General features: G+C 44.9%; 1 protein-coding gene across 3 annotated transcripts in view; it reads left to right on the top strand.

Annotated features, from left to right (window-relative positions):
* phip (PHIP subunit of CUL4-Ring ligase complex) overlaps positions 1-15,584 on the top strand; it is a 52,064-nt gene that overhangs the window by 18,301 nt on the left and 18,179 nt on the right. For all 3 annotated transcript variants that reach the window (XM_077217925.1, XM_077217924.1, XM_077217926.1), the window contains exons 17-28: positions 195-420; positions 588-707; positions 1,120-1,303; positions 1,559-1,664; positions 1,894-2,025; positions 4,934-5,034; positions 5,153-5,366; positions 13,632-13,745; positions 13,868-13,975; positions 14,067-14,191; positions 14,287-14,369; positions 14,959-15,070. In XM_077217925.1, the coding sequence (XP_077074040.1) occupies positions 195-420; positions 588-707; positions 1,120-1,303; positions 1,559-1,664; positions 1,894-2,025; positions 4,934-5,034; positions 5,153-5,366; positions 13,632-13,745; positions 13,868-13,975; positions 14,067-14,191; positions 14,287-14,369; positions 14,959-15,070 (1,625 nt within the window). The remainder of the gene's footprint in view (positions 1-194; positions 421-587; positions 708-1,119; positions 1,304-1,558; positions 1,665-1,893; positions 2,026-4,933; positions 5,035-5,152; positions 5,367-13,631; positions 13,746-13,867; positions 13,976-14,066; positions 14,192-14,286; positions 14,370-14,958; positions 15,071-15,584) is intronic.

The raw sequence follows: 15,584 nt of genomic DNA, 5'->3' as shown, positions 1-15,584 counted from the left end.
AAATAGGGGAAATGAGCATGCACAATTAAATACCCAATTTTTCCCAATACCGATATATAAAAAAATATCTGTAATATCAGTCAGTAACTGATATGATCAATATACAGCTTCTGTCTGTTTGTCTTAAGCCAAAAGATACACACGTTTTGTCTATGTGTATTTACTCTGAATGTATTTATTGATCTGTTCTCCAGATAGCAGATCAGATGTTCTTCCACACTGATTATCGGCCGCTGATCCGTGATGCCCATAACTTTGTGCTGGATGAACAGACCCAGCAAGCACCCCACCTCATGCCCCCGCCGTTCCTGGTGGACGTGGACGGGAACCCTCACCCTCCACGCTACCAGAAACTGGTTCCCGGCAGAGAGAACTGCAGAGATGAACAGCTCATACCCCAGATGGGACTCACGTCATCAGGTAAGAAACACAAACAGGCAGTTTCCTTTCTGTGTTTTTATTACTTGAAGTACTTTTTGGCCACTTGTTTATGCTCAAAGCTTTCACAAACATACACCTACAATCTGTCACTGAACACTAAATAAGGCACTCAAATGTCTCTGTATTTGTTTTTTTTCCTCAATTAGGGCTGAATCAGGTGGTTAGTCAGCAGGCTGCAGAAGGCTCAAGTCCTCTTGATAATATGATCCAGAGACTACAGCAAGAGCAGGACCAGAGACTGGGCTCTGACACAAGAGCCAATAGAGGTAATGCAGACTCTCAGTTTTTTAGCTTGTTTTTTGTATAGCAGGGTTGACACAATACTAAATGTTTGCTACCACTCGATATCAATACCAGTGAAATTTCATGATTCTTGATACCACAGTAAACACTAATGTGCTATTGAACAAAAAACAGCTAATTTAAATAAGACACTTGCATTCAACAGTTAAAACCATGGAAAGCCTGTAGTTTTCACAGTCCACGACTTTACAAAAAATAGTGCCTTACAAATAAAAAAAGTGCCTTACAAACCCCCCAGTTAGCAAGACAAAGTTATCACTACTGTAAAGTATAAAAATGTCATAAGATGATCTCTATAAACCGGTGGGTGGTGATTGTGATTCTGTTTCACAGCAGTAATGCTGATGCACGTCGCATGTCTTTTTTTGTGTGTAGGATCTCTCAGTTCTCCCACAGAAGTCTCTTCTCCACCTAACGTGGGTTTGAGACGGAGTGGACAGATCGAAGGTGTTCGGCAGATGCACAGTAACGCTCCGCGCAGTGAGATCGCTACCGAGAGAGACCTGGTGGCGTGGAGTCGACGGGTTCTCGTTCCTGAACTATCACCTGCCATAGCTTGGTAAAACCCACACAGAAATACAGTGGGGTGTCCCCCCCCCCCCCCCCCCCCCCAAAAAAATACCTTATGATGTATTATGAAGTTGAAACTCATATATCTGTTATTTGTAAAAAAAAAAAATATGGACACCTCCTACTCAAACAAGACCATCTAATTTCTTTCTTTCTATTGTTTCATGCAATATAATACCGTTTGTCCCAGTTAGACATAGATGAGGTGTTTGTGACACTTCTGTGTGTCTGTTTGGGTATGAAGTAAGCAGGAAAACTGGCGGACCGCTAAAGGGGAGGAGGAAATCAACACCTACAGATCAGAGAGGAGGAGGCGCAGCTTACACAGCCAGTACCATAGAGAAAACCGGGTAAATCATCATATCTGATCATCAATTTAAATATGTAGATAAACTAGTCTTCCTCACTAATTGATTAGTCAGAGGTTGGATAAATATACTGTGTATGCAGCATCATAAACCGCCAAACCTTTATATCAATATAAATGTGTCTTAATGACATGTTGCTAAAACCATTGTTGCTGTTTAATATGCAATTTAAATTCAGTATGTGTACTAAAGTTTGTGTTTCTCATACCAGCATGCTATTGAAAATGCTGTGGAGGAGGGGCGCCGTTACCAGGGTAACCAGCATAACTACCATACAAGATTGGCTGTGGAGGAAACGAGTCGTCAGAGTGAACCCAACGAGGAAGAACACAGTGCCTCTGAGGTACTGTCAAAACATGCAGTGTCCCTTTAAGTCAATAGTTAAGTTACCACCCATAATAATGTTTGGGGTCAGTATGATTTTTTTAAATGTTTTTGAAAGAATTCTCTTATGCTCACCAAGGCTGCATTCATTTGATCAAAAACAGTAAAAAAACAACAACACTAATATCGTGAATGCAGCAAGCAGGACGAGGCCGAGAGCAATGAGAACGGTGCGATTTATCTTCGAGGCCGTGACTGGATTGCTAATGAGCTTAACCTGCATGCAACTGTGAAGTTTACAAATTCTAACGTTTTTTATTTCAATATATTTTAAAATTTAATTTATTCCTGTGATATATTTTCAGCAGCCATTACTCCAGTCTTCATTGTCACATAATCCTGTTGAAAACACTTGTGCTGCTCAATATTTTGTGAAAACCTTGATACTTTTTTTTAGGACTATTTGATGAATGAAAGTTCAAAAGAACAGCATTTATTTGAAATATAAATCTTTTGTATAAATATAGAAGTCTTTAGTGTCACTTTTGATCCATTTAATGCATCCTTGCTGAATAGAAGTATTAATATCTTTTAGAAAATAAATCTTAATGACCCTGATCTTTTGAACGGTAGTGTACATGCGGACAATTTAAGAGAGAAACAGAATATTCAATGAGTGAAAAAAGTACTGTATTTGACTTTCAATAGCAATTGAATCATGAAAAGTGGTTAATGTATGACAGGTGGTTGAAAACTAAAAGGGCCTGGTGACAGATCGAAAAGGAAAGTCAAGTAATTTCAGAGGCGGTGCAAGTTATTACCTTTTGTTAAAAGACTGCTATAAGATTGCCTTATATTAATCATTCACTCTACAGGGATGTGTGTTAACGCAAGTACGTAGCATCAATTTTGAGTTCATGTTGACTTTAACATTTAAAACTGAAATTGTTTAATTTATTGTGGGGATTTTCTTTTTTTATTGCTGCTGTGTCTGAAGTGTTATTGTTCCATCTGTTGTGTTAAAATCCCTGTTAGAAGTGTGAGTGGTCCATTTGTAGTGTCAGTGTAGCATCCATTGCAGGTTTCTCAATCAAAACCGCACCCGCCCGCCCAGGTCCGAAATTAACACCCGCCAAGCGCCAAATGCGGCTAGATTTTCCATTTGGCGAGTAAATCTCAAAAGGCTATCCGCCACACTGGCGGGTGAATGTTCATACCAAAATAGTAATGTAATAATGTTTATTACAATTGCATTTTGTAATGTTATAAAATATCTGGCATGATGGCTCTTAGGGATGCTCATTTCGTTTAATTTTCCCGACCGACAACCGCCGCTCGTTATCCGATTATTAACCGTTAACTGATAAGATTATAATATTGAATTGCCATTAAATAAAAATAAAATTAACGAGTGTCTGTGACCCATTAAAAATACAAAAAAATGTATATATATATATATATATCACGGGTTTATTTTAACGTGTAAACAGCAGCATGCAGAACAGATCAACAACAGAACCTGGATTCACATCAAATTTTCACGCACCTGCAGCATTTTTGAGTGACAACAGAGAAAAACAGAATGAAATAATATAGATAAAAAACCTAAAATAGAATTTAAATAACTTAAATAACAAATTAAGATGACAAAAAGAAAACACTGAATCAGTTTGAAGCTTTGAAAAAATGGCTTTTTTTCCCATTAGACTATGTTTTTTTCGTCAAATAAAAATAGCAGGCCTACCTCAATCCACAGCTTGTCTAGTTTTTACTAAAAAAAAGTAACATGTCTACATGATGTGGGGTTAGTCTGGGTCTCCGATGGCACAGATGTCCCGAGAATACAGAGGTAACGTCTTGCTGGGGTGGCCAACTTCGGAAAGCGCCTTTCATTTGCTTTCCAAATGGTCCCACCTTTCCTTTCATTGGTCCCACCAGACTCTCGTACATTTCATTTCATTTGTACATAGACTCTGGCACCGCTCCATTGACAAGCGTTAACTTCCTTGTAGGCAGGTACTCTATTGAAGTCAAAAACTTTTTGGAGTCACTCTGGATCTGCCATAACCAATCGCTAACGTTTGGTCGTGACATATGTCATGCTCATATGATACAACATACAAGATCATTGTCACCAACAAAACTAAGCAAAGATTGTTCTTGCTCCGGTTTTAACTTCTTGATATTCGGCAGCATTGCCACAATGGACCGAATGGCTTCGCTCGCATCTTTCTCCACTGCCATTACTGAACTACAACTCAAAATAACGCATGACATCAACGTCATCGTTCTCAGCCACTCCCTCTGTTCGCTGATTGGCCCGGTAAAAAATTGATCGGAGAAAACCAAAGACTACAGCACAATCCCAGACCTAGTACTGAAGGAAAATGAAAATTGAGCGGAAGTACGTAGGAGGGCGAATCCAGGCTAATAGCATTGTACTTGCACTAAGCCTACTGCTTTATTTTAATACTGCGTAGCATATTTTGCAAGTAACTTCGTTGCCCTTTCTGTCGAAATGGTCCCACATTAAAATTAAATAAGCTCCTTCACACGGCAACAGAAATATTGTACTGTGAAGATCAATTTTTTTTAATAGATAAGAGAGAGTTAAAAAAAATAGCAGATATTGGTCAGTTTGGACAGCAGTCATTCTGATATCATAAATGTTTGAAAGGAAAAAAGTCAGAAAGGAAAAAATGTTTTTTGTGAATATTTTATGCTCTCCTGCTTTTGGTAAAATTGGAATTTGCTGTGAACAGGCTTGTTTGTGCATATTTTATACTTTCCAGTTGTTTACACTGCAAAAAAAACAAGATCATAAAATGATTTTTGCTGAGTAGTGACATCAGACTTGCTGTGCTCTGGGAAAATGGCATAAAAAGAGTGTGGTAATCCTCAGTCTCTTTATTCCTGTTGGTTTTTAGGGAGAAACGGAAGCAAGACCTCCAAGCAGAGAATCAACAGATGAAGAGAGAGAGGAAAGAGAGGAAAAAGAACCCTGGCCTGATGATAACAGCAGCTCCAGGTAAATGTTCATTGCCCTCAAACTTCATATGACACAGTGCCATGTATCTGACAGTCCTTATGAACATACATCAGTCAGATCCACACATACTGTATGCCAGATCTGTTTATATTTGCAGTGATTACTCCAGCGATTACTCAGACTGGACAGCAGATGCTGGCATAAACCTCGAACCGCCCAAGAAGACCAGCGTGAAGAAAAAGAAGAAGAATGCCAGCAGCTCGGAAGAAGATGGAGAGAAGAAAAAAGACTCCAAGAAAGAGAGGAGGAAAGAAAAGCAGGACAAAGATGAAGCCCTACCAAAGAAGAAGAAGCCAAAGGAGAAGCGGAAGGTCAGTGGTCCTTTGTGTGTTATTTTAATATTTTTTCATGAACCGTTATGAACAAATGTCATTTCAACCATGTAAATTTAAAAAATGTTTGGAATAAAATTACAGATTCTAGCGCCCTATGATTTCCGTGATGAGGAAAATGCAGACGGAATCGCGGAATTTGCACATGAAAACGGAATTTGCATATATTTTGTTGACATATTAAATAAACATTTTTTTTTTACTTCCTTCTCATTTTTCAGTTTAAAACAACAAATGTAGAAAGGTCTCTACCTAAACCATGGCCAAATGGCATTGATAAACATGTTGCATAGTAACCATACGACCTCACGTTCACGCGTAGGGAAAAAAATGTCGAAGCGAGTGGCTCCTGATAAGCTAACGGTGGCTGCGTTTGTGGTAGATGCGCCCATTTGTATACTGTAACGTGCTGATCTAACCAGCGGTCTCATAAAACGTAAAAAATTTAAACGTCTGGGAGAATGAGTAGAGCAGGCGATCTGAATAAGAGTGATGATGCAAAAAGAGCACTATTCGGTACGGTTTTCTGTGCGGACACACCCAACCCGAAGCGTGCAGCCATACACAATAGACCTACAGCACGCAAGTACTGAATTGAGCTCTCTTTCGTGTCTAAATAGACAAATAAACACAACATTATGTCTAAATGTCTGTTTTGGAGAGTATTCACGTAAACTATGTCGGTTATGTCTTAAATAGTTGTGAGTGTATCGGATGTGCATCAGTGCAATTGGATCCGCATGTCATTGGACACTATCCGACGTCTTAAAGTGACAGTGGGTAATAAACGTAATGCGGTCCGTGTCCTTAATATTGGTCAAGCAACAAAAGAAAAAGAGAGAAGCATTCACTGTTTGTTAATAGCTTTAAGGATTAATTATATTTAATTCATACAAATAAATATGTCTGCTTGAAAGAATAAATGATGTATGCAAGTAGTTATAAAGAATTTTTTTACTTTAGGAAAAGTGGTTTTAATGTAATTGTGTTGGCTTTCTGTCAGGCACATAGGGTTGTTTCAATGTTTCTGTCTCCCTGCAGCATGTCTGCATTTAATCTTTAATTTAATATTCATCAATCCTACCTTGTAACTGTTACCTTCATGTTACTGTTATTTTTGGCCAGAGATTTGTTGAAGGTTTGGCTGAATTTTGGAGAATTTTGAATGTGCTTTGCTGAATATATTAACAGTTTAAATAAAAAAGCTGAATTGTGAGTTTGTGTAACTGAATTTTTAACGGTCAATACTGCAGAAGTGAAAAGAAAACAAGCAGATCCGAAAAATCCGAAAGGGCTAAAAATAAAATAAAAAAAACGGAATTTGAAAAAAAAAAAAAAACGGAATTTGAGAAAAAATAAAACGGATTTCATAGGGCTCTAAGATTCCTTTCTCTTGCCAAGGCTAATTTCATAGGTAGCATTGAATGTATCCAAAGTAAACACAATTTAATAATACTTCCACAATTTTTGCATAATTTTACAATTACATCTTGACTTGAAATTACACCCAAAAAAAAAATGTTTTAAAAGTGAGAACATGTTTTTTAAATCTGTGAATGTGTGTATTCTTCACACATCATGTCTCATCTAGTCTCAAGCTCTTCACTGACACTGATGTCTCTTTGCAAGTGCACAACCTTTATTAAAGGAAAATTCTCTCATCATACTCACCCTCATGCCGTCCACAATGTATATGACTTTCTTTCTTCAGACTTGCTTGCTTTCTTTAACCACAAACATCTTAAAGGTTTAGTTCACCCAAAAATGAAAATTCTGTCACCCTCATGTTGTTCCAACCCCGTAAGACTTTCAATCATCTTCGGAACACAAATTAAGATTTTTTAATGAAATCTGAGAGCTGGATCACTCCTTCATAGGCTTCTAGGTAATTGCATTAAGTTAGTAAAGACATCGTTAAAATAATCCAAGTGACTACAGTGGCTCAAACTTAAGTTTATAAGCGACGAGAATACTTTTTCAACTATTCATTTTCTTCAGTGTGGGCCTCTGATGTAAGTTCACGAGAGCGCCACGACGCATGTGCGAGAACGTCCTGGTTGCGTATGCAACCCACCGTTCCCTGAAGGAGGGAACGGAGGACGTAGTCGACGCGACTGAAATGGGATCACGCTAGGGAGCCTATCATCTTCGAGTACTATTGAACGAGCCAATGTAATTGGCGTGCGTGATTCGCATCACACACTCCGCCCCCGCGGCGCGGGTATAAATACGGAAGTGGATGCACGCACTAGTTGCTTTTCGCTGAGGAGCCGAGAGTAACCCGGGGTCAGCGGTGGTCCAGCGGTAGTGGCAAGGGGACTACGTCCTCCGTTCCCTCCTTCAGGGAACGGTGGGTTGCATACGCAACCAGGACGTTCCCTTTCAGTCGATAACGTCGGACGTAGTCGACGCGACTGAAATGGGATCAACCATTGAACACGCCACTAACGCTGCCACCTTCCAGTGCCTAAACCAAAGCCTCCTGATGCCCCCGCAAACTTAAGGCGGGGAAGGACAGGGCTTAGGCCAGGGAAGTCACTGCTGTTCCTACAGGACCACTGGGAAAGCGTTCCCCGTACGTTGGAAGGAAGGGACGCTGCGGAAGCCACATCCAACCCGAGGGAGGAAATGTGGAGACTACACATATGAACTGGGCGGAAACCGGGCAGTCTAACATATGGAATGTCACTGGGGTGGCTCCAGCCTAAGACGGGGGGAGACACACCGGACAGTGACGGCAGAGAGACTCTGCCGAGGGAAGACACGGGCTCACCGCAGGGAGCCGTATCGTGGAAGAATACACATATGGGGTCACCGAAGGGACCGCAACATATGGACCCAGCCTAACACAGGTTCCACACTGCTTACGAGTGGTAGGCCTAACACCAGACGTTCCGCACGTCCGACGTCGGAGGGGTGTGGAGGAACTCAACAGGGTTCAATTTTAAGGGAACTCAACTGGAGTAGAAAGGCGCACGTATCCAGTCCATAGGAGGGGAATGGCGCAGCAAGCCGACACTTGAACCGGGCTCACGGTGAAACTGGCTTCATGAGAAGGGAGCCCACGGGAAGCAGCGGTTCAACTAGGTGTCGTCCAGCCCCCAACTCTAGAATCTCTTTAGCAAAGTATATCGTCAACGCCCAGGCGGAGCACTTTACACTCATCATAGAGGAGCTCAACACCTAAGTGGACATGTTGCATCTCGGATCTTTGCCGAAATGAAGGCAAGCACTAAGTGCAACTTTGCATGGAAACAGCCTTCCCTCTCTGCTGAATTCCACAGATATTTGAAGAGCTGGTCTGAGGTCTATGACTTGCATTCTGTACACGTCCAAGCGAATCGGACAGAGAAGCCAGGGCTGGATCTGCCTCCTCCAGGGCAGCGCTTGCAGGCTCACCACCTGCTCCTATTACGGGAGAGGTAGGAACCTTGGGCACAATCCGAGCCGGGATCTCAGCTTGTGAGAGTTAGCCGGCCCAGACTCCAGGCACAATACGTTGACCGAAAGCGAGCAAGTCCCTACCCTCTAGTAGAGACCACGCGAGCAGGAGAACTGATATAACAGAATTTTTAACTCACTACCTGCAGTGGCTCAGGGGCGGTCTCTGCAGTGCAGTCGCACCAGGGACAAGGCCCAAGAGGATAAAGAGGGACACAAGGATTTACAAGACCTTGCTCCTCAGGAACCTGACGATCAGAACGTGCTTCTGCATACTTCTGCAACACGATGAGCGTCGTTTAAACACCGAGGCAACATCATTTTGAGGGTGATTTAGGAAAACAGCCTACTGCAACCCATTTTGCAGGAAAGAGAGCACTGAAGTGATCGAAAGCTTTCAGGATCTCCTCAGGGGAGAAGACGCACTCAACGACTAGGTTCCACTTCTAAAGGCGTAAGCACGCTACCCAATTCTAGGGGGTGCTCGCAGAAGTGATGGTAACTAACACATGTTCTTGTGATAGCCACCTGAACCTCCGCGTTCGGATGTAAGACCGCCCGGAATCTACGGGGGAAGAACGCGTGTGCCATCGTGCCCCGTCCCCGAATCCAGGGGAAGTCAGGAAGGCTGTTGAAGGGAACCAGGTCTAGTTGGGCCAATGAGGGGCAACTATGAAGACCTGTTCCTCTCCTGACATGGCACGTAGGTGCAAGTGACGGGCGCAAAAGACAGGAGCATTGCTCAACACAACATGTGAAGATCACTGGGCTTCAGGAGCATTTTCTGCTCAGCACTTGGGTGTGACAAGTTCACTGAGCTTCAGGAGCATTCCTGCTCAACACCTGAGTGTGATAAACTCACCGAGCTTCAGGAGCATTTCTGCTCAACACTTGAGTACGAAGAACCTCACTGAGCGACAGGAGCATTTCTGCTCAGCACTTGAGTGTGACAAGTTCACTGAGCTTCAGGAGCATTACTGCTCAACACCTGAGTGTGATAAACTCACTGAGCTTCAGGAGCATTTCTGCTCAACACTTGAGTGCGAGGAACTTCACTGAGCACCAGGAGCATTTCTGCTCAGCACTGCGTGTGATGAATTCACTGAGCTACCTGTGATGGACTCACTGAGCTACAGGAGCATTGCTGCTCAACACCAGAGTGCGATGAACTTCACTGAGTTTCAGGAGCAAATCTGCTCAACATGAAGAGTGATGATTTCACTGACTTGCAGGCGCAAGGCGACCTTTTTTTTCTTCTTTTTTTTTTTTCTTTTCTTTGAGTCGCAGTCACCTTTAGAAGGCTCACTGGGGTTAAACGCATTTCTGCGGGCCCCTGGGGCCGCTGAGTCCCAGTGTTTGTCCAAGGGTAGTCCGCTCGGTTTACCCAAACACTGGCGGAAAAATAAAACCGGGGGGGCAACTGAGCGGCCCCGGAATGGTCATGACCCAGCCGGACCCAGGGGATGGAGTCTCCACTTGCCCTGGCTATAACTGTCTCGAGGCTCGATGGCGGCACGATTGAGTAAGCAGGAGGAGTGGAATAAGGCGCCCTCAGAAGCGTCTGACTCCAAGGAGGAGGTGACGGGTGAGTTTGTGACATGCAAGGGAAGCTTGCGCAACGGTCGCAATGTCTAACAACTCGAGGCACGAATGCCCGTGTAGTCGGGGGTCGCCCAGGCCCCCGTTAAAACACGCCCTTTGTACATGGCCGCTCTGTTGAAGAGGGTTTGGCAGCAGACCGGGATGAACTATAGTCACACAGGGTGAGCTGCTCTGCCACGGTCACCTCGGGACTCGATCGTGAAGCTAGCGCTGAAGCGGTCACATATGGAGGGAGCCAAAGGCTGCGACTACCATATACCCCAGGAGCCTCTGAAAGTTCTTTCAGTGGGACCCTTTCTCACTTCAACACCAGCTGAACACATTCTCATTGGAGAGACATGTTGGACCGAGTACCTCTCCAAAACTAGAAAAGAGATACTCAGCCCGTGGGCGAGATTACTCTCTTCCAGTTGACCTGAAGACCCAACGGGCTCTGGAGCACTCGAGGGGAAGGACACTGTACTGATACTCCACCCTTAGACGCAACACACAGGATGGCCTGCGGTGCGGGAGGTAGAGATCTGAAGCACATGTCTTTCAGTTCAAAGCTGCAGACCAATCCTGGGCCAAGATGGTCACGACCCACCACCTAGTAGCACGAAGAACGAGTTTACAACTGGCCTTCGTACCGGCTGGAGGAGCGGCTATATCAAATCCTTCGCCAGCAGGATAAGATAAGCACGCACAAGTCAGGAGCACTGCTCAACACTCGGTGTGATGAATATCACTGAATTTTCAGGAGCACGTCTGCTCAACACCTAATGTGATGACTATCACTGACTTGAGCGGGGTAGCCGAGCCTGAGGTGGGGCAGCAAAGTAGAGAGAGTGGTGTTAGTGTGCTGTGCAACACTTACCTGTCTCCACAAGCGGCAGGGGGCGCGTGAGAAGGCGGATGACCGGGTCCTCGAACGCACCAAGCTGCCTGCTGGCGACCAAGGGGGAGCTGAGGGGTGTAAGGCTATACAGGGTCACACCCGCCAGACTGGCCCTCTTGGGACCCAGGAACAGATGAAATTGCTCTCTCTTTGAAGTGTGGGTACCGCTTGCTCCGCTTTTTTTTTTTTTTTTTTTAGGGAGCCAGCGGCGGAACAGACACACACACAAACAAAGGCTCCACCCGGCCCTCACCCGGGGGGAGGGAGTGATCGTGCCACTCCAAGAGCATCTCATCCATTCCTGGGCGGCCCGCTCCGGAATGCTTTCGCTGTCGCTTGCCACCTGGCTTGGCAGCGCCTGGAGCGGGCTGGGCGTCTCTACTGCGGCCGGCTCCCTGCTGAGGCCTGGGTGGAGGCTGCTGCGGAGGGCCAGCAGGAGCGGCGGCCGGAGAACGCCCACGGCGACGAGCAGGCGGAGGAGCTGCCACCGGCGGCGGGTGGAGGCAGCAGCTGGCCACCGGGGCAGGATGTGCCGGATGACCTCCGTCTGCGCTTGAGCGGCAGAGAACTGTTTGATGCAGTTCTCCACCGCGTCGCCGACCAGCCCAACCTGGGAAATTGGGGAGACCAGGAACCGAACCTTGTCCGCATCCGCCATACCAACCAGGCTGAGCCAACGAAGGCGCTACTGGACCACCAAGGTGGACATCGCCAGACCGATCACGCACGCTACGACACCCGTACCCCGGAGGGTGAGGTCGGATGCAGTGCGGTGCTCACCTATGAGCGCACGGTCTGGATTACCCTTGTGCATGCCATGGGTGCCCTAGCCTGCAGCAACGCCATGGCACGCAAGAGGAAGGGGCTTGCCCACAGGCTTTGTAAGCTCTGCCCGTCGGAACGGACGAAACTCACAGGCCTTAGGGGGGAGACGAGGATCCCCCCAAAAGGCAGCGGCCGCCGGACACAGGTGCACCTGTGTCGACAGACCGCTCCAATGGAGGGACACCTCGCAACCCTTCACCGTTCCTCCATCAAGGGTAATGAGGGGGAAAAGCTATTCAGGCAGTTTCTGGCAGAGAAAGATGCTGTTCACCACCTGATAAGCTCTCCATGCATTTCGGGAAAGAAAGGCACTGGGGCGGCGAGCTGAGAACCAGCGCGGCCCGCCCCAAGATACCAAACTCCAGATTCCAACCGAGACTGAACGGGACACGGTGGAGGTTCCACTCGAGCCCGGCAGCCTTGGCGGCCCGTTTCAGCATAGCTGATAATTCTGGATCCGGCTCGGGCAACATTGAACTCCCGGAGGGAGACAATGCAGCCGAGTCATCATCTCCAGAAGTCAGCTCACCCTCTGATGCTGCAATCGGCGTCCTGTCCTCCAGGGGAGCCCCGAGTGAAACCGCTGGCCCACCCATTACAGATGGACCAGCAGAAAACACCGGAGGCTCCAGTGGTTGCAGTGGAAGGGAGGAGTGAGGAGCCCACAGGGAATGGTTACCGGGCGGGACATCCAACACTATCCTCCGGTCACCCATCCCACACAGCACCCGAGGGTGGGGCATGGTAATGGGGACTCGCTCTCAGCGAACGAAGGCGAGTCTCGCCCTCAACACTGCGACAGTCATGTTCCCACAGTGAAAACATGAGCTGTCCACAAAAGCTGTCTCAGCGTGCTGTAAGCCAAACACGTGACACAACAGTTGTGACCATCAGAGAGAGACAGGGAACGACCGCACCCAGAAACGCACGGGCGGAATGACATCTTGAAAAAGACGCAAACGCACCCGTGTTGCTCTTTCAGAAAATAGGACCGTCACCAGTGCCGGAGCACACAGGGAAATGACCGCGGCAACACTGAACAGAGAACTGAAACAGTGAAGCACTCACTTTTCCGCCCTCTAACCAGCCATCAACACACACAAACATTTAGAAATTTGTTGCTGTTAAAACAGCAGTTGAGAGCTCAAAGCTCGCGATCACCGCTGCACTCGCGCTGTAGAACACCAGCACTGGGAGAGTCTTCCTGAAGAACACCGACACACTCGCTCGTTGTAGACAACAGCACTCTCAGAGACATCAAACGATCGGCTCCGAAGCGAAAGGCAACTAGTGCGTGCATCCACTTCCGTATTTATACCCGCGCCGCGGGGGCGGAGTGTGTGATGCGAATCACGCACGCCAATTACATTGGCTCGTTCAATAGTACTCGAAGATGATAGGCTCCCTAGCGTGATCCCATTTCAGTCGCGTCGACTACGTCCGACGTTATCGACTGAAAGGGAACTGAGTGTATTTAACATGTGTATTTATTCATTCAGAGGATACCTGAACTGCAGAACCAGGGTTTGACATTAGAGGAATGGCTGCCCTCACCCTGGATCACTGACACCATGCCACGGAGATGCCCCTTCACCCCACAGATGGGTGATGAGGTAAAAAACACATTCCTTAGTGCAACAGTCTGCTAAAGAATAATTAAAATGGGAATTATTTTTATTTATATGGTGTGTAGAAACATGGTTAATATTAGGCTGCTTGTTGTGTTTGTGAACAGGTGTATTATTTCCGTCAAGGCCATGAAGCTTACGTGGAGATGGCCAAAAAAAACAAGATCTTCAGTATAAATCCTAAAAAACAGCCCTGGCACAAGTTAGAGCTTAGGGTAAGTCTTCGAAGAAATATATTTTAACCTCACAGTATTTTTCATACACATGATAAAACAAACAAAATTATTTATGATTGTGTGCCTACAGGAGCAGGAGCTGTTGAAGGTAGTGGGCATCAAGTATGAGGTCGGTTTGCCAACTCTGTGCTGTCTGAAGCTGGCCTTCCTGGACCCAGACACTGGCAAACTGACGGGCGGCTCCTTCTCTATGAAGTGAGTGCAGTCTGCGTGAGTCACGGTGACTTATTCACAATGATCTTCGCTGAGTGGCTTTTAACCTGCGACTCGCATTTCTATTGTTGTCTCAGATACCACGACATGCCTGATGTCATCGACTTCCTGGTACTTCGGCAGCAGTTCGATAATGCAAGACAGAGGAACTGGATGATAGGTTAGTGTGTGAATTAAGTGTGTTTCTGCACAGGTTTTAATTTATATGGGTTTAAATGGGTCAATGACACACATATGTTCGAGATGATGAAAATAATAAATCTTTGGAAAATCTAGTTCAAAGTGCAAGTCCTAAATTCTTATAAATGCCATCTTTGGGGTTTTATGCATTATGAAAAATTATTGTAATGACTAAAAGTGTCAAAGTAAAAGTATTCAGATATTTTTCTTAGACCTTGAACAGACATGATTGTTCACACTCCATTTGACCTGATTTAATCTTGCTCTTTCATAAAAAAAAAAATTTTTTTAAAAAGCTTGCTGACCGTGCCAGTCATCACAGGGGCCCTTTAACATTGTTTTTGTTACATTAAACAAAATTAATTTTTGTGAAGAAATAATTTATATATATTTAGATTTTTTAACTTTTATACAATTTTAATAGAAAATTGTATCCAAGTAATATCTAAACAAATTGGGGTTTTTATGTATTTTTAAATAACTTATTTTGTTGCTTTCTATTAATGACTGCTTCTACCTGACACAGAGTTGATGAGCATGTCTGATTTGACACCGATTTATTTTGTCAGGTGATCGTTTCCGTTCAGTAATAGATGACGCCTGGTGGTTCGGTACGATTGAGAGTCAGGAGCCTTATCAGGCCGAATATCCGGACTCTCTGTTCCAGTGCTACAACGTCTGGTCAGTTATCCATGTCCATCTACACATTTTACACATTCTGGAGTAATTAAATTGTTGTTACATTGAGTCTTAACCAGGCATGGACCTACATTAACCTCTATTCTATGTTGCTTTTAACTACATTAACAAATAGTGAATTTTAATACCCACAAATATTTCTGACGTTAATTGCTCTATAACTCACGCTCTATAACACTCACTCTTTGATTTTTTAAGTTAAAGTCCCTGTAAAGTCAAAATGAAGTATGTGTTCTGAGTTTGTCATATCACAGAAAAATGTGTTATTAGCCACCCAGCCAAATTTGAATGATAAAAAAGCCGGCAAGTACATAAAATAAAATATATAAAAATCTTGAAAAAATTAGCAGTAGTCTGGGGTCTCAAAAGCTGGGGTCGTGTCCGCTGCCTGCGCTCAAACCATGCCCACTCGCGGGACAGCTGCCGTTGCCACACTGAACTGTCACCCGCACCACCGGAATGGATGCTCCTAGCAGCTTATTAGGTTAATTATAAC

Source organism: Siphateles boraxobius, unplaced genomic scaffold (genome assembly GCF_051911475.1).
Source record: "Siphateles boraxobius isolate OS27281-9 unplaced genomic scaffold, OSU_SipBor_1 77, whole genome shotgun sequence".
NCBI classification, from domain to species: Eukaryota; Metazoa; Chordata; class Actinopteri; order Cypriniformes; family Leuciscidae; genus Siphateles; species Siphateles boraxobius.
This window is presented reverse-complemented; position numbering and strand designations above follow the sequence as displayed.